The sequence below is a fragment of the Cynoglossus semilaevis genome, chromosome 7 (genome assembly GCF_000523025.1).
Source record: "Cynoglossus semilaevis isolate Cse_v1.0 chromosome 7, Cse_v1.0, whole genome shotgun sequence".
NCBI classification, from domain to species: domain Eukaryota; kingdom Metazoa; phylum Chordata; class Actinopteri; order Pleuronectiformes; family Cynoglossidae; genus Cynoglossus; species Cynoglossus semilaevis.
In genome coordinates this window covers 2697405-2713555 of record NC_024313.1, presented here as the reverse complement: position 1 = coordinate 2713555, position 16151 = coordinate 2697405, and the positions used below count along the sequence as shown (strand labels likewise).

General features: G+C 43.1%; 1 protein-coding gene and 1 long non-coding RNA gene across 2 annotated transcripts in view; both read right to left on the bottom strand.

Annotated features, from left to right (window-relative positions):
- Positions 1-4863: 4863 nt before the first annotated feature.
- The window catches only part of nrxn3b (neurexin 3b), a 243031-nt gene continuing 231743 nt past the window's right edge, over positions 4864-16151 (bottom strand). Inside the window, exon 24 of the mRNA XM_025057006.1 lies at positions 4864-6934. Within this exon, the coding sequence (XP_024912774.1) occupies positions 5946-6934 (989 nt within the window). The 3' untranslated portion in view covers positions 4864-5945. The remainder of the gene's footprint in view (positions 6935-16151) is intronic.
- On the bottom strand, positions 6979-16069 carry LOC112487243 (uncharacterized). Its single transcript, XR_003050166.1, has 2 exons — positions 15677-16069; positions 6979-8882 (listed from the first exon to the last, which is right to left on the bottom strand). It is a non-coding gene; the product is annotated as an uncharacterized LOC112487243 (long non-coding RNA).

Below are 16151 nucleotides of genomic sequence, written 5' to 3'. Positions count from 1 at the left end.
GAGAGTTGTTAAGACAGCACAGAGGACTATTGGCTACCCTTGCTTTTAGACTTATTTTCAACTAAAGTTTTTATTGTATTATATTGCAGTCTGTATAATTAATTAGTGACTGCAATACAATGGGAGGAGTAAGGGACAGGGCTTCCCAAACCATTTTTTTCATAAAGGTATAGTTTTAGCCAACCAGCCACTTAATTTGGTTGCGGTGGAACGTATTTGTCATGAAAGGTAGATGGTGCAAAGCACAACAATCAAAGTGCAGGGCCCAATGAATGTTACATTAACTGGAGTATGCAGGTTAAAATAACACATAAATGAATCCACTTCATATTCATTTTCTATGGGTCACAGAAACCCTTGTTTCTTTAACATAAAAATAGCCACAAGGTGGCAGTAATGGAGGACACAGTTACTTCTCAGTTAAGTGGTTAGTGTGATTAGCTAAGCTTGGTGATCAGAATCATAATTACCTTAAAACAAAAAGTATACATACACATATGAATGGATCAATGAAATAAAAGCAGCAAAATAACTCCACAGCTTCTGTACGCATTTGGTTTTTTAACTTAACAGAGCTTTAAAAACATGATTCAAATAAAAAGAAACATTAAACAAATATAAAAATTCAACAAAGAAGCAGCAGCAACGATAAACCTATGGCATATGTGCATCTGAAAAGCAATCTGGGTTTACAACTAAGATTTTAGTCATTAGGATCTGATGCTATTGCTGTAAAAGTTCTATCAAATGGTTTTATTTAACTTCACGCAATCATGTTGTTCCTAATAAGAAGAACTCCTTCTCATCATCTGGGCCAAAGTAGCCAGACTTTTGGCAGCCTGGAAGGCTCAGGGGACCAGAATGACAGTAGAAACGTACTGCCACCTATTCCTGCAGCCTCCAGACATTACGTGAGCGCCGTCTTATCCTCACGGTTGCATTGATGCTCTTCACCTGCTGGGCAACAGTGAATCATTGTTGTGGTGTGCAGCTGGGTTGTTTAACAACAGGTATTTTTGCTCCACTCCAGTGATTTATCCATCCATTGAGTCATTTTGATAAATTATTCAAAACCAGAGCTGAGGTTCTGATATCTGTGACATTATTCTACAAAAGAAAAAAAACTTCAATAAAAGCATGTCAGTAGAAAACTCCTGAGGTGCCAGACTCAATCCCTAGGTGGCACTGTGTCCACTGGAGGAGAGCAGCATGGCTGTTTATCATGCAGCCGTGACAGCCTTTAAAAGCTTTTGTCAGTGGAACTGAAGATTTACAGTCCAGATTAGCACATTCATATTTTGGCAGTTAATTAGAGATGGAGAGCGGAAAGCTTCGGCTGCGGAGTGATGGAACGGAGGGAGACTAAAAGAGACAGAGTGAATTAAGTGCACATGTACACACCACCGGACTGATCTGCTGTTAATGTGTCACACTTCACACCCACGGAAAGGCTTTCAGTGCTCCACCCACACATGTGCAGGTGCAGGTGCAAAGGCCTTTTTTCCCCCCTCTTCGGTGAACTTTATATTCCTTTAGCATATCCGACCTACAGCATACACATACAAAAATACACAGTTCCTTCTAGGTTTAAAATGTGTGTGTGTGTGTTTGTCTGCCCTTCATAATAAGAGAAGTAAGGTCAGGAAGCTCATATTTTACTTGTCAGAAATGATCACCATCACCTTGGCCGCTGCCTCGCTGCGGTCCGTGGAGAGGGAGAGTATCTGTCTTCAATCTTTAGCAATGTAGCAGAAGCACATCTACAATCCGTGTGTGTGTGTGTGGACGAGCCATAAAACGCTACAGCTGAAAACGTTCCTCCTGCGCAAAGTGTTTTACAGCCTTCTGCCTCTGTGCAGAATTCACCAACAAGAGATTTCATCTGTAATCAGCGACAGTGCCGATGCTCTGTATCTGTACCTTGTGTCCTGGCAAAACTGATGTTTATTTGCCAGAGGCAGAGGGGGTTGGTGGGGCAACAACCATAAAATATTAATGTGGGATTAAGCAGTTCATTAGGTGAGGTCAAATTTCACGACAGGTCAACGGTCACTGGGCGTCTGTTCTCTGTCCATACGGGGCGGAGGCGCAGCTTCTACACACACAGATCCCTTTGGAAAAGCCATTAGCAAATGTAAATTGTTTTTCTGTCAATTAAGATATGAATTATCCAGCTGACATCAGTGGGATTGATGTAATCTACTTCTACTAATTCGACTAAAAGGGGAAAGTAGTTGCTACACATAAAATGTAATCAATAAACTTTGTCAGCCAACAACTGTGTAAGCAAATGGGTTGTGAATATCAAGTGAATAGCTTTGCTCTGCCAGCACCCTGCTGGTATAAATTTGAAAGTGACTAATGGCTGTGAAAGCAGCAATATCTCACAGTTTCAGGGTTTGTGCCTGGAAGCTCTTCGAGCATGAAAAAAGAGGCTGCTATTCGGGGGGACCTGAATTTAAAAGGATAACAAAACTAATTGTACCATTAATTCACTATTTGGAAAAAATATTTGGCGAACACATTATGCTTTATATTTCTCATTTACTGCGGTGATTAATCCCGCAATTACCTTTCAGTGCTTGTTTTTGTTTCTCTATTCTCACGGCGTTACACTCTTGCTAAGTGCCGTATAGAATTTTGCCATTACTTTAATTTCCGCCCTGTGCCCTGTGAAAAAAGCCATTAGCGTTTCACCGCGTCAAAACAACACACAACAAGACAATGCAACAATTTCTTGAAACGCTCAGTCATCTAAAGCCGTGAGCTTGTTAGCAAACACACGTTGGTTTCTGACAGATGTGTCACAAAAGCGATGACACTTCAAGAGGTCGGACCTGATGCACTGTGTACAATTAGCTGTGAAGCTAATTGTGCAAAAGACAATAAATAAAAAAGAAAAGAAAATGGAGTGACTTCCAAACAAAGCAGACAGTTAAGAAAATAAAATTAATTCCTTGAACAGAGTGTGTGTGACAAAATTTGTTTTTGGTTATTGCCTAAAATTTTAAACAAAGCAGACAGTTAAGAAAATAAAACTAATTCCTTGAACAAACTGTTTGTGTGTGACACAAACAGATAATTCTTTTTTGGTTATTGCCTAAAATTTTAGGCTACTTCAGTGGTTCCCAAAGTGGGGGGCTGGGTCACCTTTGAGGGCGCAGTTTGCTATCTTAATTTCCATAGAAGCAACTGTGGTTCTTTCTGCCTGTGTTGGGCACAATCATTCTGCTGGGTCACCTTTGAGGGCGCAGTTTTAGGTTTTCAGTGTGGTAAATGGTCCGATCTTAGATTATTACTGTCTGAAATTAAATGGCCCTTTCTTACAATCATAAAAACCTTTCATAGTTGTTTTGTTGCTATCTTAATTTCCATAGAAGCAACTGTGGTTCTTTCTGCCTGTGTTGGGCACAATCATTCTAACATGAAGTGTCACCACTTTTTTTTAACTATGCAGAACACATTTCCAACCACTTTTCTCTGTTAAGAAAAAAAAAAAAAAAGAACATTATTGTTGAAATGTGGGTTGCTATCAGAATGTGAAAACCAATCCCTGCGTTTGTGCGACGCCTGTGGAAGGATGAAGGAGTTAATATGCAGTCATTGTGCCAGCTTGATATACTCACACATGCTGCTGTGATATCCCACATCAATGGGCTATTGCAAGTTAATGACCAGCTCTGTGAAGGCCCATTTGCACGAAATATGGACAGTGTAAAAATGAGTTTGGAAAGCAGGTGCTGCAGCTATTGAGCTGCCCATAATCCACCCATATGGCTGTGAAGAATCTCTGTGAACCAGTGCAGGTTCTCACAGATATTTCTTTTAAGCAAACTAAAGCTGTTCCACTGCTGCAGGTGAAGACTCGGGGCTCCAATCACCAATTTCTCCCCTTGTTCCCTTTTTCTCTGTGTGCATCAATGAACAGTGTCTGAATTTGCATAATCGTCTATAGTTAAATGATAGTGCTGAGCTTTCTCCGCTGCGGGCTTCATTTGAATAGAAATAATACCACTTTTCAGAGCAAAAAGAAAATCAGTCGAGTGATATCAAAAGATGAGAAATTGTGATTTTAGCCAATGGTTTTCTGTGCGGCTGCTCCTGTATCTGTCTCCGTGCTCAGAATGTGACAACAGATGAGGAAGTGAAGGCCGACCACAGTTATAACATTGCAAAGTTGGGAACGACATATTTTTTTTTATTTCCAGGAATTGATTGGAGTCAAAGGAGCGTTAGACAATTATAATTAACTGGCCAAGTACCAACACAGAAAAAAAAGAAGAAAAACCCAGAGTGAACACAAGTGATTCTGAATGAAGATGAGAAAGCACGAGTAACGTCTGCAATAAATAACTGAAAACAACATATCGCCAGAGGATAATGTCCTAAAATGAGACGTGACATTAAACTACATAATAACAGAAAAAGAAAATTAACTTCTGTAAAAGACAGGAATATTGACACCATTAAAACAAAGAACAGAAAAAATACCGTAGAACACCAGTTGAGTCACCGCGGTGCCGACAATAGATCCTTAAATCTGTCATAATCTCTTCTTTTTTTTTTCTTAAATAATGATCAATAAAAAAATAAATAACATGATACATTTTTTGAATAAAGGTGGAATAATCTGTGATGGAGGTTGGTTGTCTTAGATTTGACAGCTGCCAGTGATCAAAAATCTGCACCACCCAAAGACACGACACTGCCTAAAGAAATGCTCCTGTGAACATGCGTCAGTGTCCAAACTTTTTTTTTTTTTTTACTGTCCTGTTTCTACGACAGATGAGCCTGATCAGAATTCCTTTTTACAAGTTTTCTGACTGCAAAAAACAGGAGCCGTGATGTAGCAAAATATGTAAACATATCTGCTGTTTCTGCCACAGTCGTCTGTGACAACAGATAGAAAAAACTCCTTACCTTAAAGTCAGTGTCGTGTCTATATGTGAATGGTATTAATTGTGGTATAATGAGGATGAGAATTTCTGATCCGGGAGAGGAAATCAAAAAAAAAAAAAAACTCAGCAAAGAAACAAAAATGCTATCACTGATTTCAAATTCAGCGATGTCACAATATGTTGTGCAAAACCAAATGCAGCGGTTCTGCCTTTGCACACATGACTTCCATTTAGACTTTGGATGCCATGCGCAGCGGTCCAATCTTTAGCCGAGACATGAGGATGAGAGAGAGAAATATTGAGATACATTACTTCCATCCTGCTGTGCAGTCACTGACCACCGCCTGCTCAACCCTGACTGAACACCATCCTTTCAAAAAAATAAAAAATAAATAATAAAACAAGAATTTAACCCCTACGTAAATATGAAAAAACTACATCTAAAAAATAAAAACACAAATAAATGAATATAAAAAAACCCTCTGATTACATGTTTAAATTGACCTTGTCGATGAGAGCTACATTTATTGAAATCATCTGTAAAGTGAATCCTGTTTTGACTTCAAACATTCCTCACAATCATTATTTCTTGAGGTCCCTCACTTACACAGATGCCAGCACCACGTCACATACACCTCACATGCATGCTCAGAATGGCTGAGATGACGGTGGTCGTATTTTACAGGGTTACGATGGACGAAGGTCGTTAGAGCTCTAAGGGTCACACACCTCTCGACAGTCACTTGGGGGCATGTTGATGTTGAGGGTGACGTTATTCACACTGTCCAAAGTCTCCAGCAGGGACTCGTTGAAAGCTCCACGTTGAATCCAAGTGGAGTTGTACTGCACTGTCTCTCCAAAATGCTTACAATAGTAAGTGTGCTTCTAAAAGCCAAAGTACTTCTCTAGTGTTTCAGCGACTCAGCGACAGTTGAGTTCTCTGGAAATGTTTAGCTTTCAAATCACAGTTGCCAATATGGTACTGTCAAAAACGTCTATAACTTTGTTTCAAAGAGTTTGTTTTTATGTGTTAAAACGACTTGACTTCTATACATAGTACTCCTTGTCCTTGTCTTTTGGTCTCTTGCTACCGGCGCCGCCCTTGGCGCTCCCACTGGGTGTTTTATCTTTGATCACGGCGCCATTTGTCTGCGCCGAGTTGCTGATGTAGTTGCGCGTCTCGTCCACTTGGTAGGAACCCTCGTCCCTGTTTCTGTACTTGTACATAGCATAAAGGAGGATGAGGATGCAGAGGGCAGCGGCTGAGACGATGCCCACCACCATGCCTGTGGTACTGCTGGATTCCCGAATGACCTCTGAAGCCCCAGGGGGGACTCGCCGCACAACTCCAGGCATTGTGGGCAAGGCCACGGGCACTGTGCGCAGCATGGGCGAGGTGATGAAGGGGCCCCTGGGCTTGGTGCCGTCTGCATCAAAGGGTGTGGGCAAAGGCAGCAGGACAATGTCCGGCTGCAGCGGCTTCACGTCGCGGTTGTTCATTTTTCCAGCAGGCCGCTTTGGTGGCGTGTCTGAGGGGACCGCTGCCGGTGGTGTGCCCCGCGGGTCTGGTGGAGGCGAGGTGGTTGAAGTTCTACCTGCCTCAGAGGCTTTGCTAGGCCTCAAGTCCTTGGCCTCCCACTTGGGTGCGAGGGCTTTGTAGCCACCTTCATAGGCCGATGTGGTCAAGATCTTATCTGTTACCAGGGAGAAGGTGGTGTAAAAATCTTCATCGTCAGTCGGGGGCAGGCTAGAGTCGAAAGCTTCGCCAGAACCAAACCCCGAAATCACCATCCCATCACCATCATCATCATCATCATCACCATCCCCACCATCACCATCATCACAATCATCGCTGCCTCGGTCCGACAAGCAAGGTACCCCCGCCTCAGTGGCCATGGCCAAGGATTCTTTGGTGGTCTCAATAATGGTGAGGACGGGGCGGAGGGTTGGGGGGAGGGGGATGAAGGGGGAACGGGTGGAAACAGAAGGGGTGTCTATTGGGTCCTCAACTAGCACAGGAATGACTAGCTCCCCTCCTGGAAAGCGGAAAGAGAGAGAAAAGGCGCAGTGAGAAAAGCAGCCAGTGTTTGATCAGCAGAGCAAGAAGCCGACACCAAGAACCAATAATCAAAGAATGGAAAAAAAGCTCAACATAGGGAGAAGTCAACTGAAAAGAAAGGAAATAAAGAAATCAAAGAACAGAAGAGTCGACCAGTGCAAAAACATTGAACCTCAGAAACCAAACAAGAACACCAGCCATTAATAAAAGACTGTATACTTTGCATCAAAAGGCTGTGAGGGATGCACAAGGGCGAGCCACAGTGAAATTACTGCAAAATCCTGGATGCTACATCCTGGCTCCTTCTCTTTATACTGCACTGTAAACTATTCAGGATTATTTTTGCTTCTTGGATATTTGGAGTACATTAAATGACCTATGACTCAGAGACTAGACTAAACTCAGGTTTCACATTTTTCTAAATGTGCTTTTAACAGGCATCTTTATTCAGTTTATTTTATCTCCGCACACCGGAGTGTACGGTCGGAGAATAAAACGCGAGCCGGGGGTGTCAGGGTTTGTTTGCGATTCGAATGCGAGCCAGCAGATCTAAAGGAAAGTCGAACTGGGTTTGAAATGTCTGTAATGTGAATCGTAGAGCTGCACAGAGAGGGGGCTCTGAGCCCCGCTGCACCAACACCACTGACAACTGTCACATAGAAAACAGAAAGCAGTAGAAAACTAATGGAGGGAATACACTGCTCTGGTGCAATATTAGGCTCCCCTATTGGCCCTAGCCTCTTGCCTTTTGACCCCTACAGTTACCACAATTGCACAAAGTCACTTGGCAGTTCAGTGACACCTGAATGTTTGCCGTGTTCAGTCTGAGAGTCGGTTCTCAGAGGAGCGTGTGCTGCGTTTGACGTCACCACACGCCACCCGTTCTCCAATCAACCCCCCAAACGTGTCCCAACGTTAACTGTGTGAAACATTCAGATGTCTGTTGAACCTGCCTTTCCTCGCGCCACAGCGGCTTCTTTGTACATTGCAAAGGCTCACAAACAGGGCACTAGAAGGAGATGCAAACCTTTTCGGAACAGTAAAGTAAAAGAAGACAACGAAAAAACAAAAACAAAGAATAGAACAAAATGGAGACGGAAAAGGAAATAAACGGAAAAGAAAATTGGCAAATGCGTTGCGGAGAGTTCAGAGTTAGAGCAAACATCGTAGAAACATTCACAAAGAAAAAGCCACAGATAGAGCTATTAAGAAAAGGGATTAGTACGTAAGAAAAAAAAAAAGAAGAACTCAAAAGAAACTCAGCTGAGAAAAAATACAAAATCATAAGGCCTAGAAAAGTTTTCAAAGGAAGAAAGCATACCATCGGTTTTGTCAACTTACATCAACAAATTGCCCGCATGATTTTGGCAGGAAGAAAACAAAAAATGTACAAAAGAAAGTTGTGTAAGAATGCTTTGGGACAAGTTCAGTTAGTTCTGGTTTAACACTTCTTGATTAATATGTTTATATTCCTCTTTTGAGACAGGATGGGAGGCAACAACACATACATCCACACACACGATGACATGAAAAATAATCCTCACCATCTCTTCAGGATATCTGTTTTTGTTCTTTTCACCATAGTTGACTTTTATATATAAAGGAAACAGTAAATCTATACGTGTTACTTTAATAGATAAACCTCTCTGTAAATATCTACAGCCTCACCGTGTGACTTTTTTTTTTTTTTTTTCTCTTTTCCCTGCTCGACTTTACGGCGTTCATCAGTGGTGAACAAATGGATGACTGTACATATCTTAGAATCGCTACTTAACGGGTTTTTCGAGAGGAGGGGGACGTGAGACGGGGTGGGACCTATGAACGTACTAGGAAGGAAATGACATAGATGGAGGCGAACGTGTACATCAGTTGCCATGTCCATGTAAAGGCGGCACGAAGCGGTCGGGCGGCATTAGAGCTTTTGGCTGTAAGGAAGGGATGGGGATATACAAACAATGAGCATATATACATGCCCATGTACAAAAGAGAACAGCACTCTGAACACAGTTTTACAGACCCTAAGCTGCAACTTCTTAGCCATGCAAAAAAAAAAAGAAACGTTTAAATATCCGTTAATCCCAATTCACTCAGATTAGATTAGCATTAAGATAACAGAAACAGAGATAATCAAAGTAATAGTTTTTGAGAAGATCACTGGTCAAAGGTCAACTCTTAGGGTTGACTAAAGGGCAGTTTCACTCTTTTCTCTATGAAATATCTTGTTTTTATACATATATCATTCTGTTCGTTAACCTTCAACTAAATCATAGAGAAAAGAGGAAGTGGCGTTCCAATTAAGGGAGGAAAGAGCATTATCAGTAATTATCAATGTTAACAGATTAAAATGAGACATTTTAGAATCAAGAAACAAACATATATGTTTTTGTACATATATGCAAGAAAGACAAAAAATAAAACAGATTAGTATAAAACAGAAAGAAAGGCATCATTTTTTTTTTTTAATTTTCACAATGTCAAAGATGAACAACCAGAGAGCACACACTGATGCAGGTAAAGGGGGGGGGGCAGTTTTAAGGTGGGGTTGTCGCCGCCTTCATCTAACTAATAATAAAAGTCTTATTATTAGTTAGCTGGTTAGTGTGTTAAACACAGGTCAGGGCGTGCAGTCTGGATGTACGTCAGAAAAACTCAAGACGGGTTTCTGGTTTGGACTTTGGTTTCTCTAAAACAGGTCGGGTTAGTGCATGCTTAAGTAAGTTGCATTTAGGGAGAGTAACATACAATAACAGTACAGCAAGCCAGGGGTGAGGTAACAGGGGGAGGCGCTGTAAACAGGGTTAAATGTTTGTAAAGAGGTCATTGCAGTGAAAGGGCTGTAGGATATATATACATATTTATTTTTTCTGAAACCAATTCATAGCCGTTGCCAGGAGAACAACATGGTTGATGTATGGCCAATATTAGGTGGTATTTAGCTCCAATGGATTTGCTAATTAATCAAGAGGCTGAGGAAGTGATAATTAATGAGCCAGATTTAATGAAATGTTTAGCAGCTCTGTGGTCTGTGCATAACCAACAGCCCTTGTTTGAGAGATAAGAGCTCTGCTGGGGGAGGAGTTCCACAAGAGGGCGCAGGGCAGCAGCTTTATCTGGGCCTCTGGTGACTTTAAGGAGGTGGGAGACACACATTTATCTTCGGGGCGTCAGCTGTGGGTTCCTCCTCCGTAGGCTGATTAAGGACTACGTCGTTCATTTAGTCAAGAAACAGGCTTCATGAGTTCCGCATCGCCGAGGAAGTGTGGCACGTATCGCAGCGACTGCAGCGACTGCGTCATATCAACACTGACGTCTGGAATGTGAGCACAGCGCCACGCTCCGAGGAACTCGGTAATGTACGGAGGCCTTTCACCGTATGCATCTGGCGTATAATCTCTTCCACGACTAAATAAAGCAAATGCCGTGCAGTGATGATATTCCAGTGACACAACGTCGCGCCTGGTTAAGTGCAAAACATCAGCGACGTGAGTTAAGGTTTGGCCAGGAGCTGTATTTACCGACCGGGGCCTTGTTGACTCGGTCTCGTTTGCAGGGTTTCACTTCATTCTTGTCTGATAGCTTTTAGTTCGGCACTACATTAACAATGCATTTGGGTGGAGGTAGAGGAGGAACGTGGGGGGGGGCAGGAGGGGGCAGTCTTCCTCTAAAGTCATTGAGGAGGACCTCAATGTCTGGGTAAACACTTTAATCCTGTGTAAGCTCTTACACAAGCAACGCACATCTTGCTGCGCTCCTGAAGCAGACAAACACGGCAGTTTTAAATGGGTTTGTTTTTCCACTAAAGCCGAGATGAATAGTGATTTTATACAAAGCCTAAATCTCCTGGGTAAATAATTCTCCTCTCCCTTAAACCGACAGCCACGGCTGCACTGTTTTCTTTCTTTTTCTAAAAAATTTGATTTTAAATAAAGCATGTTCCTCTGTGGCCACTCGCTAACCTCTGCTTTTGTGAGGGGAAAAAATGAAAATGAAATGAAACCAAATTTTGGAGCTTTTATGCAGGGGAAAGTTACCATCTCCTGCACGCCAGCGTTGGCTTTTGAGGAGGAATTAAAGTAAATATAGTTATTTCTAAAGAGCTGATTGACTGACTACCTCAGCAGCTTTAAGGCTGCAGACGGAAAAAAAAAAAAATCGCCCTACGGTAGCACTTTTCTCTTTCACATTCCCCCGCTCTCTGTCTTTTCTCTGTCTTCTCCTACCTTGCCTGATTCCCGTGTCCATCGGCATTTGCTGAGGCTTCCGAATGGAGATGAATTCTGACGATGTGTCAGGGATTTGACAGCTCGACGCCACAAAAGCGGAAAGCTTGTGCACCAGCAGCAACCGAGGATGAACAGAATCAAAGGGATTTTAAAGCTGCAGATTGAGGGTGAGTCAGTGGTTTGAGGCCCCAGAATCCCTTTGTAGTGGTTTGCATTGTAGAGCCGGAGACCTGCTGTGGCAGTCTCTAAATATCATGGATACTGAGCTGACTACGACCAAGTTAGCCACACGCCAACTTTAAGCGTGAGTAATGTACTAGCCTATTATGACCACTTTGACTCATAAGGCTACGTCATGACATTATACAATTATCTTATTTTCCCTCTGCGCGGCCCACTGAGGAACATGCTATGCTAAAATGTGCGCCATGTACTTTTTTACAACCGCGGGGAGCGAAAAGGTCTATTTTGACAGAATGTACAAGGCAGAACTGGTTAGAGGAAGTGTTCTTTTCTGGAAAGTTCTTAAGTCAAGGTGCAGATAGCAGATAGCTCTTAATCTGTCATCATGTAGCTAAGGGCAGCCTGGCGTATAAAATTGGCGTCTCGGGCAGGCGTAGCGACTTGCCCCTGTCAACCGGTCGATTTGCTGTAGAGCCATTAGGCTGCACCTCTGCACACAGTGGACATGTGTCAGATGAATAACCTTTAAACTGATCTGAGACCTGTGCTGAAGTGACAGCTGGCCCAATGGGGCCTGACGGAAGTCAAAGCTGATGCCACAAGGAATCTTGGCCATCTATTTCTATGCTTTACTCCCCGCCCCGCTGAGTCAATGTAGCAGTGTAGAATGCAATAGTAAAATATCGCAACCTAATAATCATGAGCGAGGTCCAAAAGGTAACCTGTTTTTAACCCCTGCTTTTATGTTGCTCAAAAAGTCGAAAACAACATCGAGAAAAGTTTTCACTGACAAACTTTTTTTTTTTTTTCGTGAAAAATTCTTGTGATAATATGGAGTTCCATCAGTAGTAGATCACTGTGTTGTGAAGATACGGACTGCCTTCACAATAAAAGCATGACGTACACTAAATAAACCTTTATGCCGGACATTGCGAAGTCTAATAATAATGCAAAAATAAAATATATTTCACTTTTGTGATGACTATTAAGTCATCTTAAAGAAATACTGTTTTTAAGCTGTTGCAGGTTTCAATTCCTTCATTCACAGATAGGTGGAGACAGTGAGTAAAAACACTATTCCTTATCCTCAAGTCTGCTACATAAACGTTTTCAGTAATTTTCCAAGACTTTTTTTTTCCTTTTTACATTAGATGTAATTAGATTTAATTAATTGGATCAATCCTTCAAAATAAACCAATGATTTATAATTTAATGGATTATCGTACCTGACTCTCTCCTCTGACAAATTATTATACGTGGGATTGTTTTGCCTGCACTTGTTAAAGACGCTGTTTGACCAAGGCAGAAATCAAGTGTGTATTTCTGGTCTTACCAGACTGAACTACTGTACCCAGATGTTTCATCTGCTGTTGGCCCTTAGTTGGGGGATTTTTTTTTAGGAGTCGCTGCGCACCTTTAGGAACTCTTGTGGAACTCACACGTCAGCACGAGGTGGCGTAACGGTATTATTAAAAAGACAGACAACACGACCACCGGACGTACATGCACAGCAGACAAGACAGGCTACTTAGCAGACGCAGACGGAGCACAGACACAGACAGGACAGTCACCAGCACAGACACTCTGAGGGAGGAGCTGCCAGGGTGCCCCAGTGGCAGGACCAACCCCCTAAATGTACACTGAGGCACCATAGAAGCCAGCTGGGAGTTAGCAGGAGACTTATGGTTTTATTTAAGACACACGAGGGCTGCCAATCATATCCATGCAAAAGCAGGGAGGCAGGGAGGCAGGGAGGCAGGGAGGGAGGGTCGTTAGTCGGACTCGTTGCAGTTCAGTCCGCTACAGTACGCATGCGACAAATGCCTTCTACTTGGAGCAACAGATAGAATAGAAAAACAGATATACTTTGTGGCAATAAAAGTCTTTTTATGCCATCTGCATTCAAACAGACATGTATATGCAGAGAGGCTGAAAGAAAAAAGGTGGGTGAGTCAGGATGGAGGGAGTGAGGGAGGATGGGGGGGGCTCACGTTTACAAGGGGAGAGACCGGGGGTCAGTCATTCACACACAACTTTCTTAAGACAGAATGCGGGGGAGGAGCGGGGGGGGGGTTGCCTGCACCAGGCCGTTGAAAAAGGACGATGGCAAGAAAAGANGGGTGCTCTTTACAAGCCATATGGCACAAATGAATCAACACAAACTTTAATGATGAGGAGGACTTTGGATTTTCCAACCACCAAAAGTTCATGCGGCACAAGATGAGGCGAAAAACGGGAGGAGCGGTTGTATCCTTGCTTGAAGGATGGGCGACGGATGATGAGGTCAACAACGAGAAGAAGAAGAAAAAAAACAAAAACAAAAACAAACAAACAAATTCAAACAACCACAACAAAACGTGAAATCAAAATCACCCCCTGATCGACCCACAACGACCCTCGGGGTGGAACAGAAAACAATAACTTGAAGAAATTGTGAGACAACTGACAGATGGGTCCAAGTTGATACAGATGGAAAATGTTTAAATGTACAATAGAGGAGGAACGGAAGAAAACGCCAAATGATGGAACTAAGACGATGGCGTGCAACTGGTCCTACGAATGAGAGCAGGACAAGGAATGAGGGTATGAATTTCTGTGTCAACATGGTGAAATGTACACTATGTATGAGTGTGTATGACTACCTATGTTGCCACTATATGAGGGGAGGGTACCATTACTTCTTGGTATCAACTTTTTGAGAGCACTTGGGTTTGGTGTTTTAACAGTCAGGACACGTAAAAAAAAAAAGAAAAAGGCTCCATTTGAATTCAATAATCTCTAAGTTAGGAACGCAGCTCACGCTCGTAGATAAAGCACCTAAATACTGCATGAAGGCGCAGAGAAAATGGCTTTTCTTCTCCACATCACGACGCCATGAGCACCAAACTCTAAATGTGGCCATGATTTCTAGAAAACAAACGCTTTAACAGTGCGATAAGGCTTCAGAGTAAATGAGTTCCTTCCGCAGATTGAAGCAGAAAAGTAAAATTACTCGCCGAAGATCCGCTAAATGACATGGAAGAGATCTCATTTTGGGAGAAGTAAACTTTCGATTATCTGTAATGTTCTCGGGGCACGGGGAATGGAGGAGGAGAGGAATACGTTGTCTCGCTTTTGGCTTTCTTTTTTTTTTCCGCTGTGAAAAGTGGCCATATGCTGAGGCGGATTAGCGCGGCATTAATTAGCCGGCTGTGATGGCCTTTTGAAGGGGACTGAGGCAATCAAATAGCCTTTAGCCGCTAATGGTTTTCAGAGTGTCTGAGGTGGAAATGCATTCCACAAACTACGCTGCGGTTTCTGCAGAGCCCACGCGCTCCAGGTTGACTCTGCTGGGTCACATGCCAAGCGCTCTGGGCTGCAGTGGGGTTGACGGTCCGTTATTGAAAAGTTGTCCAAACCCAAGTTGCCTCAAAACAACCTGACATATTGTTGGCTTGTTTTTAGAACCACACTGCACTAAATAAACATGTTATAACTACAGTGTGCATTGTTCTGTGTGTGTGGGTGTGTTTGTGTCTGCAAAGTGAGTAGGGGAGAGAGAGAGAGAGAGAGAGAGAGACGATGCGCACAGAAATTCGAGGATATCTGTTCTCTATTAGAATGTTTAAGGTAAGGCAAGCCTCCGACGAGGAAAACAGAGGTACAAACAGGAGAAGGAGGAGGACAGAGGAGGGGAGGAGGCTCTGTTGCAGTTAGTCTGCTACATATCACAGTATCTATGCTGAAAGCATCTTTGTTTGGAGGGAGTCTCAAAATGTATCCTCTGTCAAGAGAGACGCACACACACGCACAGCAAGAGGAAGTCGACCATGTACAGGACAGATACATTTTGAAGCATCAGTGCGGGTGACATGCGGATTGATACTAATTTTGTACTTTGTACCAAAGTGTTTCTCTCCACCAGTGCTGAGAGACCAAAGTTAGTATCAATGCCCGGTCATGTCTGCAACCAGAGGTCCCATCGCTAAGTGTAACTTGATTTACTGCTACCACGGTGTGAGATTCCACTGCCATGTCGGACTACGTGACGATGTGTGTGTTTTTACCCTTAAGACTTTTGACAGAGCAGACTATCGTGTAGACTGAGCCTTACACACTTGTATAAATATGTTGAGAACCTGTTCACCCTAAGTGCACGTTACCAACACTTGTGTTACTCATTATGTGCAGGCTTTTACTGAAGTTACACTTGAAGCTCCCATGGGACGTGATGCTCAGAGGAGATTTTCGTTTCCTCGGCAGCAAATCAAAGAAAAGATCAGGAGGAAATAGAACAGGTTGAGAGCAAGCACAGCTCAACACACTTATCCCACCTGCGTGTCCCGAGTCGCACTCCTCCAGGTCCTCGTCGTCGCTGGAGCACTCCGCCGATGAAACGATGTCATCTGTTGTCTGCTAAAAGAGTGACACACGCAGACGCACACGCACACACACACACACACATATTGAAAAATGTGGTTAGACTCGGGGGGGCAGTATAGCGTGTCCTCATCTCGCTCGCAGCCTTTCAATTCAAGGATATCTGTACGCACACAGACTCGCCGCCTGTCCTTCGGCTTCCATATATCACTTGGGGTCAATCGTATTTCACGGTGTTTATCATTCTTCACTTTATGAGCCTTCCGCCAACGCAGATAATTGTTTTCCTTCCTCCTCCCCCCTCCCATTATTTATCGCCCTTCTCCTCCTCCTCCTCCTCCTCCACAATCAATGGCCCCACCGAGCCTTCTCAGATCAAAGGAGGGAAGAAGGGAAGGGGCGCGGGCCCTGCTAGCTACAGCCGGACCG